The sequence below is a fragment of the Cavia porcellus genome, unplaced genomic scaffold, assembly GCF_034190915.1.
Source record: "Cavia porcellus strain 051 isolate PalLab524CR breed Dunkin Hartley unplaced genomic scaffold, mCavPor4.1 scaffold_8, whole genome shotgun sequence".
In the NCBI taxonomy this organism is placed as follows: domain Eukaryota; kingdom Metazoa; phylum Chordata; class Mammalia; order Rodentia; family Caviidae; genus Cavia; species Cavia porcellus.
Window position 1 is genome coordinate 91,644,186 of NW_026947491.1, and position 22,518 is coordinate 91,666,703.

The 22,518-nt window shown below is 53.4% G+C and overlaps 1 protein-coding gene and 1 long non-coding RNA gene across 3 annotated transcripts; one reads left to right on the forward strand and one right to left on the reverse strand.

The window, feature by feature from the left end:
- Positions 1-534: 534 nt before the first annotated feature.
- LOC134477405 (uncharacterized) lies at positions 535-6,262 on the reverse strand. The gene is made up of 2 exons (XR_010049467.1): positions 1,943-6,262; positions 535-1,627 (listed from the first exon to the last, which is right to left on the reverse strand). It is a non-coding gene; the product is annotated as an uncharacterized LOC134477405 (long non-coding RNA).
- Positions 6,263-6,300: 38 nt separating this feature from the next.
- On the forward strand, positions 6,301-19,965 carry Hsp90b1 (heat shock protein 90 beta family member 1). Of its 2 annotated transcripts, none has more exons than XM_004999336.4 (18): positions 6,301-6,509; positions 7,290-7,392; positions 8,166-8,307; positions 8,896-9,012; positions 9,979-10,310; positions 13,631-13,742; positions 13,947-14,066; positions 14,665-14,781; positions 16,100-16,237; positions 16,317-16,394; positions 16,494-16,559; positions 16,968-17,237; positions 17,335-17,580; positions 17,844-17,980; positions 18,166-18,244; positions 18,330-18,485; positions 18,774-18,914; positions 19,679-19,965. In XM_004999336.4, the coding sequence occupies exons 1-18, from the start codon at positions 6,461-6,463 to the stop codon at positions 19,706-19,708; spliced, it is 2,433 nt and encodes an 810-aa protein (XP_004999393.2). In that variant the 5' UTR covers positions 6,301-6,460; the 3' UTR covers positions 19,709-19,965. The 2 variants fall into 2 exon arrangements, with proteins under 2 accessions (XP_004999393.2, XP_003461118.1); XM_003461070.5 differs by having other exon boundaries at positions 18,774-18,905.
- The last annotated feature ends 2,553 nt before the right edge of the window (positions 19,966-22,518 follow it).

Sequence of the window (22,518 nt, forward strand, 5' to 3'; positions counted from 1 at the left end):
GGTACACACCTGAAACCCAGCACTCTGGGAGGCTGAGGCAGGAGGAGCCCAGTGTGGGCAACTGAGCAAGATCCTATCTCAAAATAAAAGACAGAAGGGTTGGGGTGGGGGCGGAGCTCAGTACAAAGCCCCTGGTTCAGCTCCGTGCTGCAAAACTGCACCAACAAGAAAAGTAACACTCGCTGGGGGTTTAGCTCAGCGGCATAAGCACCTGCCCACAAGCTCAAGGGCGTGAGTTTGACTCCCAGTACCAAAAAACAGAAAAGAAATAATACTAAAGTGAATATGCACAGGGAAAAAAACACAGCAGCTGTCCTAGACTGGGTTAACTGTTTCTCTTATCAAAATCAGTATAATTATAGCTATATTATGTTATAGTTAGAATCTAAAATTTTAAAATGGTCATCTTCAAATCCTGCATATAAAACAGTCTTCCCAGTTTTTGCAAAAGGGGTTAACAGAAGAAAAAATTAAAAGCCTGAAAACCTATGTGAAGGAAGCAGCTATGTTCGTGTGGACAGAAGATACAACAGAGCAAAGTGTGGACTTTATTATTTTATGTATAATTTTACCCAAAACAGTTTAATAGAAACTTTTATTAAGTGTAAACCCTTAGCCAGGTGTGGCAGCACACACCTGCAATCCCAGCACTCAGGAGGCTGAGGCAGGAGGATCACCATGAGTTTGAGGCCGTCTGTGAGTTCAAGGCCAGCATCGGGGATCACCTCAAGTTCGAGGCCAGCGTGGGCTACACAGTGAACTGAAGGCCAGCGTGGGCTGCACAGTGACACCCCATCTCAAAATCAAAAACAACAACAAAAACTCTAAGCCCATCTCGCACCTGACTGGCTTTCTCTGGTCATAATCAGAAAGACAGAAACAAAACTGCAAGCGAGACTTTTGCGCTGGGCAGAGTCACTCTGCCTTCCGTCCCTGCCTGGCCACAAGGATGAGGAACGCCTGCGGCAGCTCCTGCCTCCCCACCACCTGCGGAGGCAGAGCTGGGTCTGGGCGCTGCAGAGCGGCCTCAGGGTCCAGCCCCGGGTCTGTTTCAGTGGGAGGGTATAAGTAAGCAGCTCATTAGCCCTTTTCTGTTCTGATTTCTCTTTTAACGCTGCTAAGATGGACTGCGTACGGAGAGACGCCTTCCCAACAAACCCGTTTCCTCCTTTCTTTCCTTTTTGCAGGCTGGGATGGAAGCCCAGGGTGCCAGGCAAGTCCTACACCACAAACTCCACACCCCTAACGCGTTTCTTCATCAAGTCAGCGCTGCTTAATTCTACCTATGTGGATGGCCTTGAGCTCGCTCTGCAGCCCAGGCTGGCCTCAAACTCCAGGCAGCCCCCTGCCTCGGCCTGCCGAGAGCTGAGATTTCAGCAGTGCACACCACGCCTGGCCAGAATCTCTAGGGAATGTACAAGTATTCAATCAACATCTGCCACGTCGATAATTACTGCCGAGGTCCATTTTTCCTCCACCGGGACACTTGCTTCCCGCTCTGTGATGAAGCAGGTTCTCTGTTCTCCACTAAGGTCCAAGATCCACAGAGGACAAGCTTTGGCGGTTTCTTGTTTGTTGGGTGGTTTGTTTTTGAAATTCATGTGCTGGGCACCACAATAGGTAAGACCTAAGAGAGTCAGAACAAAACAAAACAAAAAAACGCCCTGAGATTTTATCAGCAGAATCAAGTAACATTTTATAAGTATTCCAGTTAAAACCAGTCAAAACAAGGATATAAAGTTATAATTACAACCAATATTAGAGACACACTTATTGTTTCTAGTCCCAGATTTTAGAAGTCCTGAGGTCTGAAAATGCTGGACATCACACAAACTGCTTAAGGAAAGACGGAAAACTTAATATGAGAAAAGAACCATGGTTATTTGTCATTTTCGCTGACTTGGGATTGGGGCTGCTAACCCCACTGAGGAGTGACACCTACTTCCGCATTCCGCTGTGAGGGACGATGTGAAGGCGACCCATTGTCCAGCCAGGAAGGCAGAGGCTGAAAAAGACACTGGAGAGACTATTTAAAGGCATCAGATGGCTACAAAGGCCGCCAGGACGTGGGGATAAAGCTGGAGGGGGGGGTCACAGCATGAGTCCTCTGCTCTCCCACTGCCTTCCCACCCCTGCCCAGAAAGACAGGAGTCCAGGTCTCCCCAAAAAGGAGGGGGGAGGGGACCTGACACCCTATATCAGCTTCCTGTGAGATTTCCTGGATGTGCAATTTTGGTTAAGAAAATCTCTCCGTCGTCTGTTTTCCTAAGTTGGAATTTATTTCTGCGTGCTAAAAAATAGGAGTTTGGCTTTATTTTGCTTAAGCTGGGTACCCAGTCCAGCTTAAGGCAAGTGTCATTTAGCACACAAGCTCTCCCCCTCCAAATTGAAATGTCACTCTGACGCCATTTATTTGAAAGAATTCATTTTGGATTCTCTCCTTGCGCCGTCCTGTCCGCTGACTTTTATCCTTTTCTCTGACTGCCCTACAACTAACCTTTGCCTGTACTCGGAGAAACCCTCACTCCAGGATCCTGAGCCCCCCTCTTTGGAGAGGAGCTGAAAACCCCACATCAGGCTTCCCCTAGTCTCCCTCTAACCAGGGTATGTGGGCAGCCAGGTCCCGGATGGGCCTCAGTTCCCGCCCTGGCGTGATGCTCTGCTGCTGTGTGGTTCCAGCTGGGCTGTGGGTCACTGGGGCCCCCCACTGTGCTCTGCGTCTTCCATCACAGTCCCGAGGGAGCCAGCAGCCCGGTGGGTGGAGAGGTCCCCCGGCCACAAGACTGAGGTCTCCCACCAAGCTGACTGAGTGACCTCACCACCTGGCGCCCCAGCCCAGCCTCCAGGGGACCTCAGCCCTAGCCAATATCTGACCGACAAGCAGTGAGCAACTCCAAGCCAGCACGACCAGCAGAACCGCTTGGATTCCTGATCTCAGTGGGGGACGGGAGAGTTCTAAGGCGCTGGGTTGGGGTGACTTGTTACATGGTAATACACAGAGCACAAACATGCCCCAGGTCCCTTGCTTTCTGCACTGTGCTTAATACCTGTTACTTTTCCCATGTTGTACTATGTGTTCTGTGAGTTTATTCCTAAATATCTACTGGGGTTTGCCTCTGAAAGTTGGAAAAGTTTACATTACTATGTGTTGTTTTGCAAGGTGAGAGCAAGATTATTGATTTTTAAAGATTGAAGGATTTTTTTTCCTTTGGAGCACTGAGGTACATCTCCAGCCCTGGGTATGCATTTATTTTATTCTGAGACAGGGTCTTGCTAGGCTGACCTGATCGAGGCCCAGATGGACAGACTGATCTTAAACCCAACGAGGTGCTGGATTGTCCTATTCCTTATGGATACTTCAGCTAGAGTCTCTTGGATTTCTGGGGTATGTAAACATGTCACCAGTAAGATAGAATTTTAAAAATTAAGGATTTTGACTTTTCTAAAACATACACCGATTGCTTTTCTCACCGTTAGACTCTCCCAGAGTGTGAGCCAAGGCCGACTACCTCGGACTTCCCTGGCTAGTTCCTGACCCTCACTGAGATGTGTTTAGGGTCTTGTTGTCTAGAGGGACAGTTACTATTATTTTTCCCTATTTGAGGTGTAGTTATATAATAAGCAAACTCACCCTTTTATGTGTGATGATTTGTAACCACAATCAATCTCAAGACCAAGAGCATTTCCAATAGCTCAAAAGCTTCCCTGGTACCTCGCAGGTACTTTCACATCTTTACCTTGGTTTAAATAAACACCACGGTGCAACTCTACCATTCATATTTGCTCCCATTCTGTAAGCACAGAGACCGTGTCTACCATGTACTGTGTCTTTGTATTTCCTGGAGTCCACCAGGTCTTTGACATTTGCTGAGTAATGAGGAAGGAACCAATTGGCCAACCAATGCTTCTCCACATTCATCCATTGCTCAGTCTTCCCTGAGGCCAACAGCTTTCCTGCCTTGGTCTCCCGGGCCTGTTTCGTCCCTGACACCCCACTACACCTCCCTATCCGAACTGAGACATGTGGTCCCTAACTGATCTCTCTGCCTATGTGATTTTCCCTTCCAAGTTTAACAGCAAGAGAAGGAGCTATCTGGTTGCATTAGATAGACTCAAGAGGCAGCATTACACCCCGAGTGCTGGTGCACACCTATAAACCCTGCCGCTCCAGAGGCTGAGGCAGGAGGATCACCTCGAGTTCAAGGCCAGCCTGGGCTACACAGTGAACTCAAGTCCATCCTGAACTACACAGTGAGGCTTTGTCTCAAGAATAAATAAGTAAATAGAGCAACAGTATAACAACAACAAGGTACAATTCCCGCAGCAGCCCTGGGAACATGTCAAACAAGAAGGTGAGGAAACAAGAGAATCAGATGCCCTGGTGAGGGAACCACTATCCACTAACCACTGGGAAAAACAGCCACAGAGCCAAAGTCAGAAGAGTAGGAACCTAATAAACTGCCCACTTAGGGAGGGTACTGGGCCAGTCAGTCTCACCTCACCTGCAGGAAGCCCTCCCACCCCAGGGTGGAGGTCTATTTTGGAGGACAAATCTCACTCTCAGTTCCCCCAGGTGCAGCACCACCCAGCTAAGCAGGCACTCGCACTTCCAGGACAGCTCGCTCAGCTCTAACTACAGAGACAGAGAAGTGGAGCCATCAAAAGCAGAAAAGTGAAGCACCTCGTCTTTCCCTTAAAAAATAAACTAGTTATAACAAAGATGTCACTGAGATTGCTGCATGCAGTTAACACCCTAATATACGGCTGTTTTTTTTTTTTAAATGCCAAGCACAGAAGCATAAAACCTGCTGTGTCAGTTTGCTTACTACTAACAAATGTAGGTAAATCGGGCAGATCTAAATAAGGCACCACCACAATATGTAAACACCAACCACAGCATCAAGATCAGGCAAACCTAAATAGGGGAAGTTGTACAAGACTGTAACAGACTGTCATTGAAAAGCTTATCTTCAGGAACACTGATGATTATCAGAAAGCAAAATTCCATTTCGCTGGAGAAAGAAGTAACAAAGAAGGTGTGTATGTTAGAGACCTGTGCGTGGGTGGGCAGCTCACGAAAACTACATCTAAGAGACAAGAGGCAGGAAGCTTTTTTTAAAGGCACAACTTCGTGTGAAGGACTCCCCCACCCCCACCCCCAGGAAAGACACCAGGTGTGCTAGGCGCCTTGGCCGGCAGGGTATCTCTAACAAGTTTCAAGGCTGCGATCTGGATCTCCTTTGTAGCACCCAGGTGTAGCTTTGCGTCTTTCCACTTCCATGCCAGACCGCACTTGATCGCCAAGCTCTCCGCCTGATTCGGGGCCGCGGCCCTTTGGGTGCTTCATGGGGGTTAAAGACATCAAAGTTGTTTGCGACCTCCCTCGGGAATGGGGAACCCCAGCACTTTCTTCTGCGAACCAAATCGGTAGGGTCTGGGGATTCCTTCCGGCCGGGAATACGCAGAGGCAAAGGGTCTGGGCGCCGTAGGAGACGCACGAGAAGCCAGATTCGGAAATGCGCCTCGCGAGCCGGGGCCCGGGCTCTCATCGGCCGGCGGCCTGCACCCGGTGGCCCTGGCCGAGACGCGGAGGCCTTCTAGGCCCACCTGTGAAAGTTGTGTAGCAATAAGCACAGCTCTCCACTGCAATCGGAACAAAACGTAACCTTAAAACACGCAGGGCCGAGTCCCACAAACGCGCAGGGCAGCAGGCCAGCGCCAGGGACTCCCAGCGTTCAATACGGCACTCGCCCTTGCGTTGCATGCCGGGAACTGTAGTCCCCCTGCCGCAAAGGAAGCCCTCGAGGGAGTCTTAAACCGTTACATCATTTTTTCAAGGTGCACCACCAAACAAAACATAAACTGCAAACCGCTCTAGAATGGCTCTCAATGCGATCCTAAGTATAGCCCAGGCAGGGCGAGGTTGGGGGAAAAGGTAGAAACTGCGTTGCCATGGCTACTGTTTCCCCTAGTCACGGAATACACGCTCTCTAGGATCCGGAAGTGGTTCCGCAGCGACCTCTGTCAAAGGATGGACGTGCTGCGAGCTTACGTTCATTGGACGGCTTCCCTTAGGGGCCAAGACGTCCCAGGCAAAGAGGCGGTCCCCCATGTGAGGGGCCCGCGGAGCCATGTGATTGGACAAGAGCCGCTAAACGAAACCAATCGGAAGGAGCCACGCTTCGGGCATAGGCTACCGCACCTGGACAGCTCCGATTGGCGAACTGCGGTCCCCTCCTCGCGTCCCCATTGGGTACAGAGGGTGCGTGGTGCGGCACGATTGGTGGGTTCGTGTTTCCCGTCCCCCGCCCGCGACAAGTGGGGGTGAAAAGCGGCCCGACCTGCTTGGGGTGTAGGGGGCGGACCGCGCGGTTGGAGGTGTGAGGATCCGAACCCGGATTGGGGGGGCGGAGGCGGCTCCTGCGATCTAAAGGGACGTGAGGCTTACCGGCCGCGCGCCATGAGGGCCCTGTGGGTGCTGGGCCTGTGCTGCGTCCTGCTGACCTTCGGTGAGTGATCCTCGGGGAGCGGCCGCCCCCTCCTCCGGCGCAGCCGCTTCTCGAAGGTTCCGGGGGCGTCGATCCCAGGGGAGGGTCACGGGAGCCTGCGGGGCACCAGAGGACGTCTCCTTTCCTCGAAAGAGGCTCGGGTTGGCCTTCCTCTCACTCCCGCGTTCGCAAGGCAGGGAAACACTGCGCTCATTTAAACCCGGGTCGCGGCCGCGGCTGGGGCCTCGCGCGGGACCGGCGTCGGCTGCCACGACCTTTGACCCTGAGAGCCGGGGACCCTGGCTCCCCCCGAGCGCGTGCTGGGGTTCAGAGGTGCATCCTCGGAGCGCAGGCCCGGGTACACCCGAGCGGCGGTGGTGGCGCGTTTGGGTCACCGGGGCCCCTGTTCGAGCCTAAATGTCTCGTCCCCGACCTGGGGACCCGATTTCAGTTCCCCTCGCCCAAAGCTGCACGAACGCTGCCTGCACTCTGACACCCCATCCCCGCCCAGAACGGCGGCCCAAGTTTGGCTTGCTCAGCAAGGAGGTCCGGGCTGTGCGCAACACGTGTGGGTGTAGACTAGCCCGAGGCCGGAGGGGCCCCGCGTGGACGCGCTTCGGCCTCGTCCCCGGTGTTTCAGCTTCCGAGAAACGTGCTGACTCCGGGACGTCGCCGCCACCCCCAGCTCTCATGTTTGCCCACTGAATTTTGCAACCGCTGCCCGTGGCTTCCCTGTTTGATCAGATTGGTTCTGCGAAGTAGAGGGCACAGTATTGAAGTGTGCCGGGGTTCACTCTGCAGGGTCGGCCCGAGCTGACGATGAAGTCGATGTGGATGGGACCGTGGAAGAGGACCTGGGGAAAAGCAGAGAAGGCTCGAGGACCGACGATGAAGTAGTGCAGAGGTCCGTTCTCCTTTGGAACTGTAGCGATGGGGCCCAGGGATACAGTAGCTCCTCCTGTTTCTTCCCCCGTGTCCGGGTTGTGACAACCGGCATTTACGACAGGAAACGTTAGTTACTGGTGTGCCGTTCTGTGCCAGCATCTCCTCTGGGTCCCGACTTCTCCCAGGAATGACTGATCACAAAAAGTGAATGAGGTTGGGAATGAAGCCCGAGGGGAGAGCGCTCGCCCAGCGAAGCGCATCCAAGACCCAGGATTCAACAACCACTCAGTCTGCTGTGAAAATTTTTAAGATTGTTTTGATTGCTTTAATGCAGAATACTAGTGCCATGAAAGTCAAACGGAAGACTTTCAGTTGGTTTTGTATATGTTTTGAATACTTACTTGAACAGTGTTGTAAAAAAAGCTTGACTTTTTGAGGCTGGGGGTTTAGCTTAGTGATGCAGTGGCTGCCTTGCAAATGTGAGGGCCAGACTTCACTTCCTGGTACCCTCCACTCTAAAAAACTGTTTGGATCTTAGTGACAGTTTTGAAGTCTTTACTTGAACATACATAAATTATGACTGCTTTTTAATAAAGGCAGATTGAGTTTACTTTTCTGGTAATTTTAAGAACTCAGTTGTAGTAGTCATAGTATTGTTATCAACTGGCCTAGTTCTGAATTTTATAAGGATTTCTCTTACCTGTCAGTCTTCAAGGGCCACTTGTGCCCTCCTCACAGAGCCTGTGTCTTTGAAGTGAACTAAGTATTTGCTTATTAAATTGATTTCCCTAGAGAGGAAGAAGCCATACAGTTGGATGGATTAAATGCATCACAAATAAGAGAACTTAGAGAGAAATCAGAAAAGTTTGCCTTCCAAGCTGAAGTTAACAGGATGATGAAACTTATCATCAATTCACTGTATAAAAATAAAGAGGTAAGCAGTCATATGGGTAGGGCAATGTTTTGTCATAGTATATTTTCCAGTGATAGATACTTAAGTAACAAGCTAGCAACTTTTAAATGCCCAGTATGTACAACAGTTACTACTGATAGATACTGGGAGAAAGACAGGCCAGGTGTGATGGTGCACAGCTGTAATCCTAGCACTTGGGAGGCCGAGGCAGGAGGATTGCTGTGAGTTTGAGACCAGCCTCAGCTACCACTATGCCTGAACTGCATAGTGAAACTCTGTTTCAAAAAGACCAAAAAAGTAAGATGTAGGTTTCTTTTCCTTTCCTTCCAAAAGCTTCATGGCCATGCTAAATACTGTGATTACATCTTAAGGTCTTAAGCATAGTCACACAAACTAAGTTTCCATCTGTTGTATACCCAAAGATGACTGGCTGTAGAAAAGTGTTAACTCCTGTCACCAGTTGAGGTGTGCTCACATTTGCTACAGTGTTCTTTGTACGGGGTTGTGTGTAACTCCTCCCATCCCTGTACCATAAGGAGTGTTACTTCAGAGTGGACTTGACACTATCTTGAGGCTGATCTGAGGATATTAAATCTGGCTTCCATTTAGATCTTCCTGAGAGAGCTGATTTCAAATGCTTCCGATGCTTTAGATAAGATAAGGCTGATATCACTAACTGATGAGAGTGCACTGTCTGGAAATGAGGAATTAACAGTCAAAATTAAGGTAAGCTTAAGACAAAGTTTCTTTTAGAAGAAGAATCCTTAGAGACTTCACACAGGCTGGGTCCAGGGACTGTTATGCCTCCACAGTTAACTTGGGAGGCAGCAACCTGGCTTGTGGGCCAAAGCTGGCTTGGCCCGGTTTACAGAGTTTGGCTGGAGCCCAGCCGCATCTGGGTGTGTTATCAGTGAGTGCTTTTGTCCACAGTGGCAGTAACCACTGTGCTGGGGACCTTACGGCTTACAAGGCCTAAAACGCTTGCTGGCTGGCCCTTCACAGGAAGGTTAGGTGAGCCCTGGCTTATATCACTCTCTGTCCCTCGCCAGGACTGAGAAGCAGCCATCTGGAGTGTCGCTGGTTGCCATGGCATGGCGCGAGCTTAAGAGGGTCGCACACCAATTAAAGGCTCAGCCTGAGAGCAGCACGCCTGACTCCTGCCTGGGACTCACTGGCCTGGGTTACTCACGTGGCCTCGCCCACCCATTAGGAGGGAGCTGCAGGCCTAGCGGCGTGCTGGAGACAGAGCTGGGCTGCTGGGGAAGAGCCAGGATTATCAGATTCCTGATCCAGGAGCCGCGGGCCTGGGCAGTCCTTTTATTGCTGTCAAAGAAACAGTGCACAGGTCTAGTCTCCCCTTCCTAGAGAGCTTGCTTGGGGCTGGAGATGTCTGTGGCCCCAGGATTCCCTGTGGACAGTGATCAAACTGATTTTATTTAGTCAGTCTTGGCCTCTTTTGACATTTAGTGTTTGCTGCTTTTATATTCTGTCAAATACACTGTACTTTGACAAAGTCTTTGTGAAGAAAGGTGGGTTGAACTTTCAGATGTGCATTTTCAAAAAGGCCATAAAATACTCCATGGGCCGGGATAACGGGCTCTAGTTCATGTCGGTGGTGAGCCTGAGGGATCTCGGTGTTTGCTAGGCCTGGACTAAAAGGCAGGTGTGACGATGTTCTCATCTCCCCCTCAGTGTGACAAAGAGAAAAACCTGCTGCACGTCACAGACACCGGGATAGGAATGACCAGGGAAGAGTTGGTTAAAAACCTCGGCACCATAGCCAAATCCGGGACAAGCGAGTTTCTGAACAAAATGACCGAGGCCCAAGAAGAGGGCCAGTCGACCTCGGAGCTGATCGGCCAGTTCGGCGTGGGGTTCTATTCTGCCTTCCTCGTCGCAGATAAAGTCATTGTCACATCAAAACACAACAATGACACCCAGCACATCTGGGAGTCGGACTCCAATGAATTTTCAGTAATTGCTGACCCAAGAGGAAACACCCTGGGCCGGGGAACAACAATCACGTGAGTGCTACTAGGCCCTAGTGAGGCTGGGGGGCCCCCGAAATGGGCAGTGGGGTGTCCCCAGCTCTAGCGTGGGCCCTGCTTTCCTTCCTATGACTGAGCAGCTAAATGCTCTCCATTCAAGGAGATGCTTTGGGACCTTGGCTGCCCCCTAAAGAGGCACAGAGTGGGGGGTCACCCTGGGGAGAAGGGGCTCAGGCAAGCCAGCAGGCGGGGGCAAGTGCTGGCTGAAGGCCAGAGTGTGGCGTGTTGACAGGATCCCACAGTGGGTCCGGGGCTGGAGAAAGCAGGGAAAGTGAGCCGGGCTTGGTGGCGGACACCTGTATTGCCGGACCCGGGCAGCTGAGGCAGGAGGATCACCAGCAGATTGAGGCCAGGTGGGGCTACATAGAGAGACCCTGTTTCAGAAAACAAAGACAAAGAGTGAGCATTTGGGGAAATGTAAAGCAGTGGTTCGTTCGATGCCTACAAGTTAATGGAGTTGGAATCAGGGTTCCTTTGAAGCCAGTGAACTGTGGCACTTGCCTGGGAGTCAGGTCTTCTGCCCTGCGGCTCTTGGTGCAGATAGACCAGGAGATTTCTGCCTTAACTTGAGCAGCTTGGAGGCCAGGGAGATCTTTCACAGGCCACTGGCTTGTGGTTTCCTGTCGGGGACGAGAAGTACCCATGGGAGCTGGGCACAGTGGCGTCCTCCGGCAGTCCCGGCTGCTTGGGAAGCTGAGGCAGGGTGGCTGGAGTTCAGGCCCAGCCCAGGCAACACGGTGAGAGCCCCCTTCTCAGACAGAACCAGACGAAACCTCCCGAAGGGGCTGGGCTCACCAGTAGAGCACTGGCTTGGCATGCACGGCCTCCCAGGTTCTCTGCAGGTCAGGCTGGCGCTGAACTCCATTTGCAGTCCAGGCTGGCTTTGAATTTGCAGCAGTCCTCCTGCCTTACCTCCCGAGTGCTGGCCTTATAGGCGAGCGCCTCCATGCCCCTCTTTATTCACATTTTTTTTTTTTTTTGTCTTTTTCTTTTTTATCGGTAGTGGGGATTGAACTCACGACCGCCTGCTTGCAAGGCAGGTGCTTATGCCGCTGAGCTAAATTACCCCAGCCCCCTTTATTCACATTTTAATTGATTTTCTACATCGACAAGCAGCATTTCCAGCCTCCTGGTCACAGGGTTGCTGAGTAGGTGACTACGTTCCCTGGGACTTGGCACCTTGCTCCTTTTCCCGTGCGGTGGCCAGCGCTCGCATTTGCAGGCCTGAGTGGGAGGCTTGGATAAGAGCCCCAGGCTGCCCTCCGTTTGGGAAACCCTTCCTAGAGGGGATGGAAGGCGTCTCGGGCAAGGTGTCCCCGGGCTGAGACCCAGACACAGTTAGCTGCAGAGCCCGGCATGGCGGGCAGGGCAGGGTCTTGGGCAGTGTTGCCCTTTCCGCCAGTCCTTAGCTGTCCCCCCCTGGGTCCCAAGGCAGCACCCCTGTGGGGGCAGTAAGATGGCTGCTGCCGCGTGGCCACCCTTCCCCCAGGAAGAGGACTAACACACGCCAGAGAGGAAGCCAGGGGCGCCTCCCTGCCCTTGTGGTGCGAGGCCTGGGGAGCTGTGGGAACAGGCGGCAGCAGAGGGCCGCAGTACTGGGCCCTCCATCAGCTTGCGGCTTGCACTTGGGGACCAGCTCGTCCCCCCGGGACCCCCAGTCAGCCTGCAGATGCCCAGTGCGAGTGTTTGCAGGACAGGGACAGGTGACAGGCTACCTATGTCCTCCCCTGCTGGGCACACATTCTCTCCTCACCAGCGAAGCTTCCTGGGAAGACATCTATTGTCCCACAGGCACCAGTTCAGGCCCCCGCGGGTGCCACCATCCACAGCGCCGAGTCCCTTCGCTAAGTGCCATAGAGTATGCAGGAACCTATGCATATCTCATTTAAATCGCATCTAGATAACCTGCAGCTCATGCTCTATGGGTAGTGGTTACACTGTGTTGCTCAGAGAATAATGTCCAGAAAAGGGTATCCAAGTCCAGGGCAGGACCTGGGGGCCGGCTGCACAGAGCAGTTGCGAACCCCTGGGCAGGAGAGGTGCTGTGCTTGGCCTCAGCCTGCGGTGAGATGAGGCACCGGGAACTGTGTTACACCTGGGGTGCGGGGGTGCGGATTGCATTTGCCCTGACTGGATTTGCCCCCTTGGCTTTTCTTGGTGTTTGCTTTCTGTTGCCTTCTCAAACCCAGTCTGGTGTGCGTATCTTTTCCTTCTGCTTTTTTTCCCCGATTGCTTTTTCTTTTTTTCTTTCTTTTTTTTTTTTTAATATTTTCCTCTTGATTTTTTTTTTTTTTTTTTTTGGTACCAGGGATTGAACTCACAACCTTGCACTTGCCAGGCAGGCAATTACACCGCTGAGCTAAATCCCCAGCCCTTCCCTGTTTCCTAAGTGTTGATGGAAAGTTAAGAGCCAACACTTTCTTAAAAGGCCCGGCTAGCAAGCTGTGTCATAGATTGTACTCTGCAGTTTGATTTGATGCGTCCCAATAAAAGTGTCCTGTTGGCACTTGGCTGGTTTGCCACGCCCTTGTCTGGCGCTCACTCTGGCTTTGTGATTGCCCTTGGTTAAACCTCAGAGGTGCCTAACCTGCAGCGTGAGGTTGCACCCACGCTGAACTCTGCCCACCCCGTGTCCCCAGGATGCACTGAGCCCAGAGCCCCAAGCCCCGGCCACCTCGCCAGGCCAAGTCATAGCCATGGACTTGCCGGCAGGGGCTGCTGACTCGGGCAAGACAGCCTGAGGCGCTCGGGGGACCCGGGGACCATCTAAGCGCTGCCCGCTGACCTTTGTACAGGGATAGGAATGTTCCGTGGATGTCGCCAAGTGTGGCAGCCACCTTCCACGTGGGACTTCAGGATGGGGACCATGTGACGGTGCAGCTATGGAAACTGACTCTGCCTTCTATTTCCGTAGTCACATGTGACCGGTGGCTCCTGTTGTTGGGGAGCACAGACAAACCATTCAGATTAACTTGCTGGCTTTTAAGGAACATGTTTCTGTTAGGAATCGTTATTACAGTTGTCTGATTTCTAGAGCAGTAGCAAAAGCTGGGAGAGCACATGTAATTCCACTTCACTACATGTTTTGATGTTTTCTTACCTTGAGATATGAAAACCCCCAGCACTGAGAAAGCGGGACGCTGGCGGCTGCTGCTGCAGCAGGGCTGCCCTCCGGCCCGGCTCCGGGCTCCAGGCTACCGAGTCCTCGGCCTGAGCCGGGAGTGTGGGGTGTGCAGGGGTGCGGTCAGATCCTCGTTCTGACGCCCGGATGGCTAAATGGCTTGCTTTCCTTGCAGCCTGGTCTTGAAAGAGGAAGCAGCCGATTACCTTGAATTGGATACAATTAAAAATCTCGTCAAAAAGTATTCGCAGTTCATAAACTTCCCTATTTATGTGTGGAGCAGCAAGGTAAGCCGGCGCCTGCTCAGTCTGTGCGGGTTACCTTGGCATGGATCAGTGCCCACCACTCACCAAAAGGACGTGTGTTTAAGGGTTCTCTCGGGCTTCTTATTTTACTAAAGACCTGTATTTCTGAGGTGTGACCCTTCATGTTCTGTGGACAGCAGAATTACTACACAAGTGACCTCCCCTGTAACTGTGCTTCCTGCTCAGACGGAAACGGTTGAGGAGCCCCTAGAAGAGGAGGAAGCAGCAAAAGAAGACAAAGAAGAGTCCGACGACGAAGCAGCAGTAGAGGAGGAGGAAGAAGAGAAGAAGCCCAAAACCAAGAAGGTGGGCCGGCGTGCCCCTGCGGGTCCCGGGGCAGGCGTGTCCTGGGCCCTCGGGGTGTGCACCTCTCCCCTTCTGCTGGGGGTTATGTCTGTAAAAACGGTTCTGGCGTGTGCGGGCAGCAGCGCAGGTAGAACATGGCTGGGAGGTACACGGTGCTGAGCCTAAGTACAGAATACGGATGGATGTGTGACACCCTGCTGCCCTCGGTTTCCTGGTTCATGTGAGTGCTTGTGGGTCGGACCCCAGGACGGGCCTTGCTCTCTGCACTGAGCTCAATCCCCATTCCTCATATGTTTTCTCCCAGTGCTGAGGAGGACTGAGCTCCAGCCTGTCTGGCACCTGAGCAGACCCCATCTCCAAAAAAATGCGGTTAATCGCTTTTCTCAGTTACTGTGAAAGTTAACTAGCTGCATTATAAAACCTTGGCTCTAAGTATTGAAGGACTGTACTCTTACACGTTTGGTCCAGAGGCAGGAACCGAGCCAGGGTCCTTGGGTGTTTGCCCACGTCCTTTGAAGCCTAGGGCAGCCGCCGTCACCATGGGGATTGTCCCTGCCGAGCGCTCAGGGAGGCTGACGAGCACTGTCACTTGCTTCAGGTTGAGAAAACCGTGTGGGACTGGGAGCTCATGAATGACATCAAGCCGATATGGCAGAGACCCTCCAAGGAAGTTGAAGAGGACGAGTACAAAGCCTTCTACAAGTCGTTCTCAAAGGTAATATGGCGCGGGGCTTCCCTGACTTCCCGTAGCGCCTGCGGTACAGACTGTCGCCCTGTGAGCTGGTGGAAGGTGCTGCGCGCTGCCCGGGGTGACACAGGGCCCCCCTTCCCAGTGCAGGTGACCGGCTCTGTCTGTTTTGCATGTGTTCACAGAGCGGTCACAGCTTGGAACATACCCCACTGGTTCATTGTGATCGAAACCACATGTAAATTTCATCTGAGCCTCTGAGGTTATTGTCCCACTGGAGATGGCTTTTGAGACTGGTTGGTTTCCAGAATCACAAAACCCTTACAACAGGAAACAGTTTTAAAGAGCTTGCTTACAATAACAAAACATGTTGCGAGGTCATGCAATACTGCTAAATCTGTTGTTGTTTTTGTTTTTGTTCTTTTTGCAGTACCAGGGATTGAACTCAGGACCTTGCACTTGCCAGGCAGGTGCATATGCCACTGAGCTAAATCCCCGGCCATAAATCTGGTTTTTTTCCATTTTTTGTTTTTTGTTTTTTTTTACTGATCAATTCTGAAGTCAGTGAAGTTTGCTTTTTTAATCTTTACCCAAACAGCATTTTGTACAAATAACAGAGTGTTTAAAACTTAGCATAACTATATCAGACTTAAGTACTCTATGAGTATATTTGCTTTTCACTCTTTTGGAACCGGCAATTGAACTCAGGACCTCGAGCTTGCCAGGCAGGCGCAGCACTGCCCAGCCTCCCCCGGCCGCGGGTCCTCATCGTCCCGAGGGCTTCAGCACCAGCCCTCTCCCACAGCCTCCTCGGGTTTAGCTCCCTGTTCTTCCAAAGGCCTAACGTATAGCAACTCGGACAGCTTTAGTGGAAATTCCACCTGAGTCATGAGTGACTTTTTTTAAGTTTTTTGAAGCCATGTAACAGCTGGGACAGATGAGGCAGCTTTAACGCCAGCATACCCACAGGGGCAGCATTTCAGCATGCAGATGCTATTCTAAGGATTGTGACGTTTTGCCTTCTTTCTCTTTGCTCGTACTGTCCTCGAAGTGCGTTTCACACGGGTAGCCGCTCAGCTCGGGTGACCCTGCCCCAGAGCACTTTGAAGTCAGTGGTGTGCTCATGTCACACCCAGCTCTGTCACTTAGGCGTGACTGTCCTCTCCTGTCCTCACACATAAAGGACCTCGACCCTTCTGTTGTCCCTCCCGAGCTTAGCAGGTGGAGTGGCCGATGGCCGGCCGGCAGCACCTGCAGTCTTAGCCGCGCCCTCCCTCTGGGCCACTTATTCCCAGTAAGAGACGTTTTCCTGTCCTTGGCGGGACTGAGAGCCTTCTCTCCACAGGAGAGCGATGACCCCATGGCTTACATCCACTTCACGGCCGAAGGGGAGGTGACCTTCAAGTCCATCCTGTTCGTGCCCACCGCCGCCCCTCGGGGGCTCTTCGATGAGTATGGCTCCAAGAAGAGCGACTACATCAAGGTGGGTGCTGGCGCTTGCCCGTGCCCGTGCCCGTGCCACCACAGACCTCAGGGGCTGAGTATTCTCTGTCTGTCCACAGCTGTATGTGCGCCGGGTCTTCATCACGGACGACTTCCACGACATGATGCCCAAGTACCTGAACTTCGTCAAGGGCGTGGTGAGTGTCCAGGCAGGGGCCGGGTGGGGGCCAGCTGTGGCTGTCCCTCTCCCACTGCTTCTGCCTCGTGCTCACTGACCTCCCCTTTGCCGGCTGCAGGTGGACTCGGACGATCTGCCCCTGAACGTGTCCCGAGAGACGCTGCAGCAGCACAAGCTGCTCAAGGTGAGGCCGGGGCGGGGACCATGCCACGCCTGTGGGTCTGGGTCCTCCTCCTTGGTGTGGGGCATTTCACGTAGACACAGTAAAGGTGCGAAGAGGCCTCAGCTGTGCAGTGCGGTCCTGTGTGAGCCCCACTCGGACCACACACAGCTCCCTTTTCATCCCAGGCTTCTTTGAGCCGTCAGTAAATCTTTTCCAGCAGCAGCCTGCCGATTAAGTTTGGCATTTAGAAACACTGTACTTGCTCACTTGTTTAGGTCCTGGAGCGTCCAGGAGCTCCCAGTGTTAGCACTCTCGTGGCCACCTGCCCCGCCCCATCAGCGGCTTTGGGGACACCTGGCTCTGTGTGTCCCGTGGCTCTGGGGACCTCGGAGCTTCACCTCTAACAAGTTTCTCTTCAATTCCACTCAGGTGATTAGGAAGAAGCTTGTCCGTAAAACCCTGGACATGATCAAGAAGATTGCAGATGAGAAGTACAACGACACCTTCTGGAAAGAATTTGGCACCAACATCAAGCTGGGCGTGATCGAGGACCACTCGAACCGCACTCGCCTCGCCAAGCTGCTTCGGTTCCAGTCTTCCCATCACGCCACCGACATCACTAGTCTGGACCAGTATGTGGAGAGGATGAAGGAAAAGCAGGACAAGATCTACTTCATGGCGGGCTCCAGCAGGAAGGAGGTGGCCGGGCGCTGCCTGCAGGGAGCTCGGGGCGGTGGCCGGGGAGTGGGGCTCACGCACGGTGCTGAGGGGCGGCGCCCCCTGGGCTGTGCTGCAGGCCGAGTCGTCCCCGTTTGTGGAGCGGCTCCTGAAGAAGGGCTACGAGGTCATCTACCTGACGGAGCCCGTGGACGAGTACTGCATCCAGGCCCTGCCCGAGTTCGACGGGAAGCGCTTTCAGAACGTCGCCAAGGAAGGGGTGAAGTTTGACGAAAGCGAGAAAAGCAAGGAGAGTCGGGAGGCCACCGAGAAGGAGTTCGAGCCTCTGCTCACCTGGATGAAGGACAAGGCCCTCAAGGACAAGGTACCGGGATGGAGGGATGGAGGCCGTGGGAGCCGCCAGCTGCACCGGGGCGGGTGTGAGCGCACAGTGTGTCCCCGTGAAGGCCAGCGACCTGGGCCCCAGCGCAGAGGGTAGAGGAGCTGGTGGTTAGGGTTTCTCTCCCCTGTGACACTGAGGATGCCGGCGACGGTGTCTCTTCCCTGGTCCTGCCCGCATGGCACAGTCCCAGGGGGCGGCAGAGATGCAGTCCCAGGTGGGCGTCTAACCCGCCTTCCCGCCTGCAGATTGAGAAGGCCGTGGTGTCGCAGCGCCTGACGGAGTCCCCGTGCGCCCTCGTGGCCAGCCAGTACGGCTGGTCGGGCAACATGGAGAGGATCATGAAGGCCCAGGCCTACCAGACGGGCAAGGACATCTCCACGAAGTAAGGCCTGCCGCGGGCTCGGGGGCTCGAGGGCTTGGTGACCCAGCTGTGCCCACCGCCTTGGGAAAGCGGCAGCGTGACAAGGGCACCGTGATGTTTTGTTTTGTTTTGTTTTGTTTCCCTCCAAAGAGTTACTCGTTACTAAGAGTTAGAGTGAACCCTAATGCTCCCCTGTCCCCCCACAGCTACTATGCCAGCCAGAAGAAGACGTTCGAGGTTAACCCCCGGCACCCCCTGATCAGAGACATGCTCCGGCGGGTCAAGGTGTGCCCCGCGGCCGTGCCCGAGCTCCTGTGTCCCTGCGGACGCCCGGGCGCCCCAAGGTTAATCAGCCACCTTCCCACCCTAGGAAGACGAGGATGACCAGACGGTGCTGGATCTGGCCGTGGTCCTGTTCGAGACGGCGACCCTGCGCTCGGGGTACCTCCTCCCGGACACGAAAGCCTACGGGGACCGGATAGAGAGGATGCTCCGCCTCAGCCTCAACATCGACCTGGACGCCAAGGTCCGTGTCCCCGGCTGGCCAGCGATATGTGCTGGCCCCGGCACTGCGGCCGCAAAGCCGGGCATGCAGCTGCTTCTGGGGAGCTGGCTGCGCTGGGCTCTGTTTTAATTGGTGGAGCCCTGAGAGACAAGCATCTCCCCCACTGAGAAGCTGCCTCCCACCCGGGTTGAAGTCACCTACTTGGTAGCGGGCGTGGGGGACGATGGGAGGCCCCCTGGTCACCCCCTAGCCGAGAGGCCGCCGGCTCAGGTCTCCGGCCTGACCGCCCCGCGGCGGGGTCCTCCCCAGGTTGAGGAGGAGCCTGAGGAGGAGCCCGAGGAGGCTGCGGAGGACGGGGAGCAGGAGCAGGACGCAGAGCAGGACGAAGAGGAGGAGGATGCGGACGCAGGCGCTGAGGACGACGAACAGGAGGCCGCCAAGGTAGCCGGGGTGCGCAGGAGCCACCACGGTTTGGGGTTCCTTTGCAGTGTAGACCCAGTGTCACCTTCGCTAGGGGACAGTCCCCAGGCCACACTCAGAGCTGTTTCTGTGCCCCGCCCCCGCGAACAGCGTCTCCCCTGCACGCCCAGTTTCTCACCCCAGGGAGACCCTCGCACCGGTCCAGCTGACCTCACCTGAGAGTGTGGCCCCAGAGGCAGCCACTTACCTAGCAAGGTCGAGGTCATGCTTTCAGGCTGAGCAGTGCCCTGCGGTGTAAAACCCCATCTTTACCTGCTCCCGGGTCGGTGGGTGTTGGCTGCTCCCGAGATTCAGCTACTGCAGACTGGGCACATATGCCCTTCATCAGGGAGATGCCCGGGAGGCGCAGCCCAGGCAGGCAACGGATTTCTCCTCTCCTCCAGCACTCCCAGGCCGCCCTGCTGGCTTCTGACATCTTCTGACACCGTGACATTAGCCATTCTGCAGTTTTTTTCCCCAGTTTTTTTTTTTTTTTTTTTTTTTAATTTTTTAACTTTTTATCGGTACTGGGGATTGAACTCATGACCGCCTGCTTGCAAGGCAGATGCTTATGCAGCTGAGCTAAATCCCCAGCCCCTTTTTTCCCCAATTTGATTATTTGTATCAGTTCATGGGCCTTGTTTTCAGGTTGTCAGTTACTCTCAGCCACAACTGAGATACTGGCCGTGGCTCAGCCTGCTTAAGTTGCTTTCATCCTGCTGCATTTACCAAGTTGTGGTTTTTCCTTCCCACAGAAATCCACAGCTGAAAAAGACGAATTGTAGATGTCACGCGAGGTCTGCTCCCGTGTGGAGAGGGGATGTGAAGTGAAGCCCTTGCTGTGGGGGAGACTTGTTCTGAATGCCCCCCTCCTCCCCTGCACTGTACAATGTCGGGATTGTGGGTCACAGGAAGAAGTGGGTTTTTTAGTTGAATTTTTTTTAACATTCCTCATGAATGTAAATTTGTACTATTTAACTGAATATTCTTGGTGTAAAATCTTGTCATGTGTATAAAAATAAAAAAGATCCCAAACACCCAATTTTGCTCCTGATTCATTGCACATATCACAAACATCTGATACTTGTTGGGCTGCCTTTCTTGGGGTGTGCGGATCTAACCCGGGCCTCGCCACCCCAGGCCAGCACCGCAGCGCAGCACTGCATCTCTGGAGCCGAGACTGCAGGTGTGTACCAGCACAGCGAGCTTCACTTCACTCAGGAGCACGTTGGTTCAGGCATCCTGTGCTCCTCAAACCTGTGAAACCCAGCTGAGGCTCTGCGGGTTTCGTAAAGATGCCACGGTTTTCCTGATGAGCGGCGCCTGTCTGTGCACTGCTGCTTTTAGTGTCTGCTCCCCCACGCCAGCCCGCAGGCACGTCTGTGGTCACTTTGCGGTGATCCCTGTGGTGTGACCAGCTCCCTGCTTGACTTTCTGGAAGCACAGCCAGGATGGATGGGTCGTCCTGCTGCGCGGGCAGCACTCGCCTAGCACAGGCCAGGCCTGGAGCCGGTCCCTAACTCTGTGTGGGTGTGTGGGTGGGTGTGGGTGTGGCTGTACTTCAGTTCTTACACCAGAGTGCCAAGGTTAAGGCATCGTTTACAGTGCTGCTGTTACAGGAATGTGCCACCACAGCCTGCATTGCCATTTTGATGATATTGTTACAGTCAACACCATCAAAGTCCAGTAAGTGACCTTGATGCTTACCCAGAACTGTACAGTTACAAATTCTGAGTTAAAGTTCCACCAAGAACCAGAAAATGAATCAGTCCATTTTTGGTACAAGCAAGTGGCTCTGTCACGTTACGAAGAAAGCTGAGGTGGTTGAAAATCTTGTGCTGGCTGTGCACACGCGTCATCTCAGCACTGGGGACCCTGACAGCATCACTGAGTTCTAGGCCCCCACACATCGAGACCTTCTACCGAAGAGTCAAACGTTCTTCACTTTGGCAAAGCTGGAGCTGGAGCTCAAACGCGGGGCCTCCCTTTTACAAAGCCAGCACTCTGCCCCCGAGCGGCACCCCCGTCCAATCGCGTCCGGGGTTCACATGCAGCTCTTCGGGAAACCCACGCACTGAGACGGGTCTCACCGCAGGGGCTGAATGGCCATGCTGGGCCTGGAACCTGCAGTCCTGCTGCCCCAGGTGCTCAGCACCAGGATCCTTGGGGAGCAGTGGCTCCAAGCAAGGCCCCTGGCTGAGGCAATCCTTGCAAGAGGTGACAGCCCCTCCTTGGGGACTCATGGGGTGCACTCCTACACCCAGCACAGCCTCGGCTTCCAGTAGGGCAACTTCACAAGGGGAGGAGACGCAATCAGAACCAGCACCGCCCAAAATAACATTTTAGATAAATTCTGTGTTCAATTCCATAAAATTAAACATTCATCGTCATGAAGTCACTGTCGGGAAGCACGGTGGGTCAAGCCATGACTTCCACAGCCTATGAAGGAAGGTGGGGTGCTATCAAGCAGCCCCCCGAAGCCACCTACAGTGCATAGGCTGCACCATGGGGCCAAGGCCGACTCCACTATGTCTGCGGATGTGCTGGCCACGCTCACCAGCGCCTACTGTGACTACTGAAGTCCCCGGAAAATGGAATTTGAAGAGCAGCTGAACAGGGAGCCCAAGAGCTCCCCTTAAGTCAGTGGGTGAAATTAGCTTTTCCACCTCAATAACTTACATAATACCCTCCCTGAAATCTGCAGATTCTTAGAAGTTAAACACCTAGGTTTGAATTCTTGAATTAGTATACCATAATGCATTCTTGAATTATTTTAACTTTAAAAATGTTTTGGGCCGGGGATCCAGCTCAGGGGCACAGTGCTTGCCTGGCAAGCATGAGGTCTTGAGTTCAATTCCTGGTATCAAAAATAAAATCCAGGAATTATTATGACTTGTATCTAGTTTCTCCCCCAAAGCCTTAAATGAGGTCCTGCAGGCCTCTTCCAAGGCCGCTGGATTAGACTGTGGCGCTGGGATCAAGGGTGCCCCTCCTGGGACCTACCCAAAGGTGGGCACCCTGGAAGGCAGGCCCGTCGCTGCCCGCTTACCCTGCGTGGACTGTTTTCTCCACAGTGCCCTGGGCCACCCACCCCGGAGCCAGCTGATTATGGGCTGAGACCTCTACAAACTGCGAACTAAAATAAACCTCTCCCCCATTTGACTTCAGGTGCCCGGTATGTTATCTCAGCAGTCAGAAAAGTAACCAAGACAAAAAGGTCTCAAACTTTTGCTCAGATAAAGCCCTTACAGTTGCTAGTCATGGCGAACTTCACTATTTCTGAAGTACATAGTTGAGTTTTTCTTTTTAATAGCAGCCCTGAAATCTAACCGGAGAAGTCTCAGCGAGTAAAGCAGCACCGCACAGGTCAAGGCTTTGACCTCAGAATCCCACGGCTCCTGCAGGGTGGCTCTCCCTCACCTGTCTCCTGCAGGACCCAAGGTCCTCCCGGTGCCGAAGCGTCTGCTGAGGTCCCAGATGACGACAGTGGAGGAAAGGAAGCGCAGATACACTACTTAAGACTTCAGCCAAGGCCAGGAAGAGCCCTGGCATGCAGCGGCTGGCTCACTAGCTGAGAAGGTGTCATCATTAAGAA

Coding starts and splice junctions, on each gene's coding strand:
- Hsp90b1 (XM_004999336.4), top strand. CDS start 6,461: ATGAGGGCCCTGTGGGTGCTGGGCCTGTGCTGCGTCCTGCTGACCTTC. Junction 14,067..14,664: donor AGAAGCCCAAAACCAAGAAG/GTGGGCCGGCGT, acceptor CACTTGCTTCAG/GTTGAGAAAACCGTGTGGGA. Junction 16,395..16,493: donor TGAACTTCGTCAAGGGCGTG/GTGAGTGTCCAG, acceptor TGCCGGCTGCAG/GTGGACTCGGACGATCTGCC.